The sequence below is a fragment of the Momordica charantia genome (genome assembly GCF_013281855.1).
Source record: "Momordica charantia cultivar OHB3-1 chromosome 5 unlocalized genomic scaffold, Mcharantia_2.0 BLBB01000005.1, whole genome shotgun sequence".
NCBI lineage: Eukaryota > Viridiplantae > Streptophyta > Magnoliopsida > Cucurbitales > Cucurbitaceae > Momordica > Momordica charantia.
In genome coordinates this window covers 6,968,889-6,978,542 of record NW_028275163.1, presented here as the reverse complement: position 1 = coordinate 6,978,542, position 9,654 = coordinate 6,968,889, and the positions used below count along the sequence as shown (strand labels likewise).

General features: G+C 32.5%; 1 protein-coding gene across 2 annotated transcripts; it reads right to left on the bottom strand.

Moving 5' to 3' along the window:
* Positions 1-2,636: 2,636 nt before the first annotated feature.
* Positions 2,637-8,815, bottom strand: LOC111014672 (uncharacterized). Of its 2 annotated transcripts, none has more exons than XM_022289466.2 (10): positions 8,474-8,815; positions 8,216-8,388; positions 7,361-7,519; positions 6,960-7,109; positions 6,665-6,808; positions 4,753-4,909; positions 4,242-4,414; positions 3,594-3,649; positions 3,213-3,315; positions 2,637-2,890 (listed from the first exon to the last, which is right to left on the bottom strand). In XM_022289466.2, exons 1-10 carry the CDS (start codon positions 8,682-8,684, stop codon positions 2,801-2,803), a joined length of 1,416 nt encoding a protein of 471 aa, XP_022145158.1. In that variant the 5' UTR covers positions 8,685-8,815; the 3' UTR covers positions 2,637-2,800. The 2 variants fall into 2 exon arrangements, with proteins under 2 accessions (XP_022145158.1, XP_087980662.1); XM_088124536.1 differs by having other exon boundaries at positions 8,216-8,356; positions 8,474-8,615.
* Between the last annotated feature and the right edge of the window lie 839 nt (positions 8,816-9,654).

Below are 9,654 nucleotides of genomic sequence, written 5' to 3'. Positions count from 1 at the left end.
CATTAACATTTAAATTTTGTGTCTAGTAAGTCTATCAATTTCTTTAAAAAAATTCTAATAAGATAAAGACTTATTAGATACAAAATTAAAATTAATTGATGTCAAATAGATATCCATAAATGATTAGATCAATTAGACTATGATTTAAATAATTTTTTCTTGTTATTTTCTATTTTTTTAAATAAAAAATATCGTTCTTATCCCATGACTCAAGTTAGATAACTCTCACACAAAGAAAACAACCCTTAACTTATGTATTTCATTTATTGAGCTGTCGTCTCCAATCCTCTTTATATTTGTTTGTCTCATTTAGAATCTATTTCGATTCTTTATTCCGCTCTAATTCAGTTATTGAGATAATTAAAAAATATTTTTTCCTTGTTCCAAAATCTTTTATCGTTGTCTTGAATCATTCTATTTAGACATTATTTTGGAGAACTTAAATTCATTTTTTTGTGATTTCTTTTATTTCCAAAGAACAATAGTTGAAAACTCAAGAACTTGTTACCTACGAAAATTAAAAATTCAAGATCCTATTAAAGTCTAAGGACTTATTAGATATTTTTTAATAAGTAATCCTAAAAAGTTGAAAGAAAAAACTTTTAATTGACCGAAAATTAATCTATTTCTTTCAATATTTTACTTCAAATAATAACGTAGAATTCAATAATTTTTTTTTTATAATTTCTTTTAGTGAAAATCCAATGCCAAAGCAGCCACGTCATCTTAAATTCCCAAAACAATTCATTTAGTATGGAGACCACTCATTTATTACCCATTAAAGATTATTTTGCCGTAAAGAGTATATATATGTAATTTTTTTTTTGACAGAAACTTCATTAAAGAAAAATAATCTTTAATAGCCAAGAAATGAGAGGTCTCTAGAGAATAAAAATTACTCCACCCCCATTTTTTTTGACAGATCACTTTTTTCTTATTCCCCACACACTACAAAGACCTCCCATTTTCTTCCTATTAAAGATCACTTAATATAATATTTCATTTCTAAAAAATTTAGAAGAAAATTTTAAACTCTTAGGTTCATCTGGGTTGGTGATTTAAAAACAAATGATGGAGTGAAATACGATTTTCGAATCTGTTTTTAATAGTAGATTTGAATATTGAATCACTGTTTTTCAAAATAAGTCCGGTGGATGATGAGAGTGTCAAATTAATTTGAAGTAACCATAAATTTGCTTTTAGGATGATTTATTTTTAGGAAATCTAAATATTTAGCATGTTTGGGTACCTAAAGTTCTAGATAGCTGAGAATATAGACGTCCGATTTTAGATAACTATGTTTGTCTTACGGGAATTATTTATAAGCATATCTATTGATAGCTAGATTTGATTAGTAATAATTTTGCATAGAATGACGTGTTTACTTCAACGACATTCTTACCGATAAAACAATATCATACTATTGTTGAGATACTTAGGTACTCGAAGTAACGTTGTCCTCAACAAGTGGCGATATCGACGTTTAAAACCTTGGTTAAGATTTTTAAAAAAATCCAACTGATCTTGGTTTCACAAGAAATTGAGAAATTAGGTTAATTAAGGAAGAAAAATTAAAATTTCAACCCACTTAAAAAATGGGAGGAATTATAAATTAAAAAATCTACGGGATTATAAATTTTCGTCTCATAGATGACCTAATTTCTCCTCTCTCATAGATGACCTAATTTCTCTTCTAAATTTCTACTAACTCACTCACTATATATTAGAGGTAATTTCTCATCGGTCATGTGTCATTATTTTATACTTCAATAGACTCCAAACCATCTTAATGGTTCAGTTAGAAGCCCCACTTCTTAAAGGTAAAGCAAACTGCAAAACTTCTTAAAGACCACCGCTTCTCCAACAAGACGCCGTAATCTGCGACACCGTCGTAACTGTACCTCAACCCTTGTCGAAAGCTCAACTTCTATAAATATAGAGTTCTGCGGCATCTTCTAAGTATGTGAAATTATAGGTAAAGCAAATTGCAAAACTTCTTAAAGACTACCGCTTCTCCAACAAGACGCCGTAATCTGCGACACCGTCATAACCGTCCCTCAACCCTTGTCAAAAGCTCACCTTCTATAAATATAGAGTTCTACGTTATCTTCTAAGTATGTGAAATTATACTCTCTTTGAGGACTTGTACTAACTTGGGCTGGAGCTATTTACTCTCTCTAGGAAGGTCTGGTACACTTGTCGACACCAAACTCCGCAGGGTCACGGTTGACCAGGGTCATTTTTGTTAGTTTTTATCAAGACCAATAATGAGAAAATAATTGAAAAGGTATTAAAAGTTTTTATCAAGACCAATAATGAGAAAATAATTGAAAAGGTATTAAAACATTAAAGGTACAATTGGTTGGTGATGAGAAAACATAAATCCAATAGATTTGAAAATAGAATATAAATTAAAAAATTGGTCTAACATTTTTTTAGAAATATATTTGTAAAGTAATAGTAGTTACCAATAAAATATTTAGTTTAATCTGAAATGATATCAATTAGTTTATTAACATTTCTATTATGAATTTGGTATAATTATTAGTTCGAAATGTTATATAATTTATAATATATTATATTTTAAATGTTTTAAGTTGAATCAATGATTATGAAAATAAGAAACAGAATCTGAATTGCCAACCAAACGGACCTAGAAGATTTAATTCAAACTTTTTTAAACTAAATTAAAAGGAAAAAAAAACATTAACCATCAAGTAAAAACATAACAGGTTGGGTGAATGAGTGATACACTTGATGAAAGCTGAAAACAACAAACTGAAGAGAAGCTGCATGACAATTACATGAAGTTCATCCTGTTTGGAATTCTGATTCCTGCTCTCTCAAGCAGTTCCTTGGAAGCTTTCTTTGCCATCAAAATTACATCTTCCTGTCCACTCCACATTTGAATTTAGACATGTTAAATCTTGAGACTAACATGTCACATTTCGCATAAGATTCTGTACATGAAACTAAATTCATAGCTATTTTTGCTCTCTTTTAAGCAAGACGATTCACTCTTGTATGTTAATAACTCTTAGATTTAAATCCTATTTTGGTTTCTAAACTTCCGTTTTTTCCATTTTAGTCGCTCAACTTTCAAAATGTCTATTTCATTTTAGTCATGGTTCTAATTTTGTCATCAATATCTACCTTTTTCAATACTAGCCTCAGCTAAACAAGCTATTCATATGTTAAATAACTAATCGTACCTCATTCACATTCAAAATCTTCTTATCTTTCATTATCCACCGGCCATTGCACATTACAGAGACCACATTTTCAGTCCTCATGCTGTAGACAAGGCAGGAAATACTGCAATATCAATTAAGCAATGCCATCAGTTCATTTCCAGTTCTCGTGCTCGGGCAAGAGCGAGAATAGGCACTCTCGACCACAAAATGTATCATTTTTTTTTTAATACAACATGTTGGGGTGGGGGTTTGAACTCATGACCTTTTGGTCATAAGTGCCTTAACCATTTAAGCTATATTCGGTTTGGCAAAACAATATATCATATCTTACAACAGCATTCAACTTTTTAAAATTTCCAGAACGAAAATATCTCAGGGTTCGAGGATGGAAATTAGTACCTGTCATGGGCAGGGACCATAGACCATGAGGAAGGATTGATCACAACCATATCCGCCTACCATGAAGTTAGCACAATAAAAAATCAGGCAGCAATAGCTGAACCACTATAAAAGCCTAAGGTTTTGTTTATCAAATGAACTACAACGAATATAAAACTGTTTTCAGATACCATCATTTTCCAAGAGGTATGCTTCAAAGTACATAGGTTATGAACATTCAAATGAGTTTATACAAGGTCTCAAGGAATCCTTCCTCTCCGCATCATCCTAATCTGCTATATTCTTCCTTCTAAATGAAGGATTATATTCTATCATCTCTACTTACACAAATTAAGTAAAAAATAATAATAATTTAATTTACAATTCATAACAGTTAAACATAATTAATTTTTTTTTATAAATTGACAAATATAGTATTAAGAAATATAAAAAACAAGTTTAAAATCACTTTAAATTGATTTTTAAGATATTACTTGGTTTTTAAGGTATCATGATTTTGAAAAATCAATTACACTTAAATCTATTTTTTCAAAATCACTCATTCTACCCTTACTCTCAAAGACACCCTAAATAACACAGAACAAAAGAAATAAAAAACAGATGAGGATTGAAAGAAGGCCAGTAAATAAAATGCTACAAAATTCAAACCTTCTTCCCAACTTCGAGTGATCCTATTTCATTCTCCCAGAGTACAGATTTTGCACCATTTATTGTCACCATTCTCAGAACTACTTCAGCAGGAAGAGCAGAGGGATTGGTTGTTCCATTTGCATACACTTCCCGGCCTTTGTTAATTAGAGATGCGAGATACATCTCATCAACTGCAAGATATTTTAGACATTTATGTCATCGACTACCATTATTCTAATAAGAATTTTGCCGTGTGAAAGAATTCTTCATGAAGAGGAATGTATAAATTTGAGATTACTATGTTCTGAAACATTAACGCCACTGGACCCAAATATATACTTAGTAAAGTTTCATACGTCAGCCAAATGTAAAAAGCTCCACTGGATGGGGATGAATGAAAAAATGTCCAAAATAATTCCTAAAAGTGAATACCTTTTCTAGAGGAAGAGTTAATTCTCAGAAAAATGGCCACCTAATGTGACATGACATGAAATGAAGTACAATTTGTAAAATTCCAGACTGAACAAACCTATGCTCATTCTATTATTTGACGGTGCTCCATCTGTTCCAATGGAAACACAAATACCAGCATCGAGCATCTCTCTGATAGGTGCAAATCCAAGCATTCTCATTGCAGAAGCTGGACAGTGGGATACTTTGACCCCATTCCTTGAAAGAAAACTAATCTAACAAAATATCAATAATACTTGTATTATAAAGGGTAATTATGAAAAACATGCTAACAGAAGTATTCATCAATCCAAAAGCTCATTCTTGAATGGAACAGATAGCAAGAAACAAGACCCAAAATTTTGAATTTGCTGAAAAATGCAAAATAAGTAATGTATAAAGGAGAAATTGATGATGGTTTGACCTATATAAGAAATTAAGAATAAAACATACCTGTGGGAAAACATTTGTATGTACTTAAGACCATGTACGTGTCTCTGGAAATTGTCTGACATAGTATGAATCTCTCTTATGAGGATAAAAGAACATATATGGCCCGTCCAAGAGAATCTATTAACATCTTAAGCTTCAGGCTGATGATAAACTTATTTACAGGTGAGATTTTTATTAAATAAAAATAAGTCACTTGGATAGCCACCTCAACCGCCCAAGTAGCTTGCATCTAAGCAAATACCAGCTAATCAGTTGTGAAGTCACTCGCATGAAGTTTTCAGTGAGCCCAAGTACCTAGTAGCTCAGCCTCAGATGGGACAAGAAAAAGCCACCTAGTTGTTCCCCAACCTAGGAAAGATCAAGAAGCCACCTAATCGTAGCCTACAAAGTGAGAAAGTCCCAACTTAGATGATGCAACTTGGCAAGGTGAGTCCGAAATCCACCTAGCCTAGGTGGGTCATAACTCGACTAAGTGAGAAGAAAACCACTAAGCCCAATCAAGTCACAGCCCAACTTAGGTGAGACCAAGAAGTTGCCTAGCCCAGATGCCTGGTAACTGGACCCAAGTGAGAATGGGTGCCTAAAACTGACCAAGGTGAGACTGAGTGCTTAGAGCCTGACCAAGATAAGACTAAGTAGCTTCTCCCAAGGTAACTAGCCTAGGCACTCGAAATAGGCCCAGAAGTCTTGACAGGGCACAATGCTTGAGGAGGTGCACTCAGACATCATACAATCCTTGGGAAGTAAACATGCACCTAATCACATCCTTCATGGTTGTAGTTGTGGAATGGCACCACAGCTGTTAAAAGTCGGCCAAGTTGCATGTAATGCCCTAGCAAGCATAATTGAAGGTGTGACTGATAACCACCTTGCCAACTTAAAACTTCAGCAAATCGCGTCTATCTAGAGTGGTTTGATGTGCATGTTTGACCCTAAGTAACAACCTAAAACTAGAGGTAATCATATTGTTGTTTCTATCTTATATATATGAGGATGGAGAAGGTCAAGGTATGTTCTCTTTGAACTCAATACTTGTAGTAACTTAAGCTTTGGAGGGTGTTTGATATACACCACATTGATGTCTAACACCTATTTGTCTTTGCAACTAAGATAAATCCGCACATGCTCCTTTAACGTTGCCACCTCGACCATATTGACATGCACTTTATAAGTCTAGTCAGAAGATCAGGCAACAAAAAACTTTATTGCACATGAGAGTAGGTTTACAACTTATCTATCTAAGTAGGGTTGGTTTAGTTTCACTGAAAAGTTATTAAATCCTTGTTTCTTTTCCAAAAATTACAGAAGAGTTCAAATAGTCTTGAACATGCCATACTAGAACAGTGTACCTAATTGTAAGATCTAACAAACAATACATAAACCTCCAACCTTTTTTCTTCCACTTAGCTTATTCACAAAGCTGACTTCAGATCAACATTTATGTAGACAATGAAAAAAAGAACAGAGAGAAATTAGAAACAATGCAGAATATCCGTGGACTTGGAGAACATACCATAGAAACAACAGTATCTACTCACCTCATTGTCATCAACCCAAACAGTATGAGCAGACAGCAAATTGTTTTGCAGGAACTGTATTTTCTCCAAGTAAGTAACCGTTCCATGATCAACTTTTCGATCACTCATCACCTTCAGATTCTCATAGGGTATCTCTGCAACATGCTAAAACGAGCATAACAAATGAAATCAAATTCAACAACTGACTGGCATCTTTATACCAGACATAGGGCATAAAACTAAACATATTTGGAACTTAATAAAATTTGAAACTATTTTGAGACTGCAAAAACATAAGCAAAGAAGACAGAAGCACCATGTGGATCCCCGTTTTCAGTTCTATTGCATTATCCCTTGTTTCAATCAATAAACGTTCTGTAGCATTCATAATTTGTCTGATACCAAACCATACTCTGATGCGCCCATCTGCTGTGTTGTGGTGCTTCTTGTAAAGCTCCTTCTGAGACTGCCCTTGAAAAAGAAGAAGATTAAGAAATTGTTTAAGATGGTTTTGCTAATAATGATGGAATAAAAGTTAACTGACCTACTTAGAAGGATGATATTAAAGAAAGCACTTTCTTGAAAGTTGAAAGCCAAAAACAAAAATTATTCAACCATTTTGTTTTAGCAGTTAGTCTGGGGTAAAAATATCTACTGTTGATAAAAAGGAGAAAAAGATAGAAACAATTATTGAAACATAAATTCAACTTGATAAACCTGAATGCAATCATCAGTGGTTGTAGCAGCCCAAGTATGCGGCAATCCTTCCCCACAGTCCATTATCGACTGAGTTAAGCACGCCCGCAAACCCAGCAACTCTACTGCCTTGGCCATTCCAGATACATGTTGCCCCCCTGCCTCAGCGAAGCATGTTACCTAAATATATATGAACTTTGGTTTAAATCTCATTTTTTGTCCATAAACTTACTTTTGGTGTCTAAAATCTCACAATTATTTTCAAGTTCATTCCATTTTTGTTCTGAATTTTCGAAATGTCTATTTTAGTCCTCAATCTTTAAGAAAATAACCATTTTAGTCCGCCCTTACATTACTCTGCTTTTAACAAATGGATAACCTGTCTTGGAGTATTAAAATGTTAACATGGACACGTATTTTGTGAGTGAAAGTAGCAAAAATAACAGTAAGGACCAAAATAGTTATTATTTCAAAGTTACTAAAATAGAAATTTTAAAAAGTTTAAGGATCAAAATGGAAAAAACCTAAAACCGTAGGGAGCAAAATAGGAACTTTCGGTATCATAATAGATTTGGCCTAAATAATAGCAGATTTGTTATATGATAAAATGTTTTGCAGAAATTAAACAAATGTATATCAGACTATTTAACTAGACTCTTCACTTTATCAATGATACAAAAGTGGTACATCTGTGACATATCAGTGATATAATTCATTACATAAATAGCATATAAGTATATGTGATCTTCGAGAGAAAAAGTCTCATATTTGCAAATTACTTCTGCATGTAACAAATTTAGAAATATGGTAATTAGTTGAGTTTTTTCACCCATTACAATTTCCCAATTAACTCTTATCAAATATGAAGATACTCACACCCGAGTGGATGAGTTCTAAACCACAGAGCAAAGTGGAAATGTAGGAATCTTCCTCAGTCATGCTTGATTCGTAGGGCCAAATGCGATGGTGCAACCAAGTCATTAAATCCACATCATCGGCTATGCTCCGAGCAAGCTGCTGAGAAGTGTGGACATGCGTGTTAATAAACCCTGTTTTCAAGGGCAAATTCACATCTCAGACACCAATTCTAATCTCTACTGAAATTTGAAGGAATTCATCGAAAGAGAGAGATACCAGGGAGCAAGATTTGAGAATGAAGGTCGACAATGTGATCGGCAGAGGCAGAAAATTGGCGGAGAAGTTCGGAAGAGTGGCCGATGGCCTCGATTTTGTCGCCGGCGATTACGATTCCGCCGTTCCGGAAGACACGGTTTTCAGGATCCATGGTGATGATCATGGCGTTGTGAAGTATTGTGAGAGAGTTGGGATTGCTCTTCGACTCCATAGCTTCCCTCAATCTGCTTTCTGCAAAGCTTCCTTTTCCCCACAGCGATGGAATTCGCTGAGCTCTCTAAATTGGTTTTCGCCACTGTGTTCAATTTTCATAGACGTGTAGACTATCTTCCATTTACGTGTCGGATGTTTTTTTTTTTTTTAATTTTAAATAATGCTTTCTTTCTAACCTGTGCCAAATTTATATCCATCTCCAAACTATATCTAAGAATGATGCTTGAAAAATTATAATTCCAAGTTGCAAAATTTCTTATTGTTTTTTGTTTTTAGTTTTTAATTCTTAATTCTGACGTAACATCTTTTCCTAACCCACCATTCTAATACCACTTTTTAATAAAGTGGTTATCTGCCATAAAAATTATCGGTTCAAATCTATATTTTTTTCTTCTTTATTCAATAAAATGTTATATTGAAATTATTTTCTCAAACAAATTTAAATAAATGTTATCTATTAAAATTTATATTCTATTCTAAAATAAAATAACTACTAATTCCAAAAAAAATGATAGACTTTATTTTTGTCTAAATGAACATAGTTCAACGGTGATTAGCACCTATTGGTACTAAACAAAATTATATTGCAATTATTTATCTTTTAAACAAATTTAAATAAATGTTACTTATTAAAATTTTATTTTTCAGAATAAAACAACTACTAATTATAAAATATAAAATAATTACTACAAAAAAAATATATTATTGAAACAATTGCTACGAAAGAAAAGAAAAAAAGAAAAGAAACAAGTGCGAATTCTAAAAAAAATAATTACTATTAAAAATATATTGTTTAAAAAATATTTTAGAATAAAATATAGATTTTATTTTACCATTAAAAGTAAATGAAATTAATTATATTAATGGAGTAATTATAGCATTTAGTAAAAACACATAATTATATTTTTCTTAATAATATGTTCTTTTAATAGTAATTATTTTATTTTTTTTAAGAACTAGTAGTTATT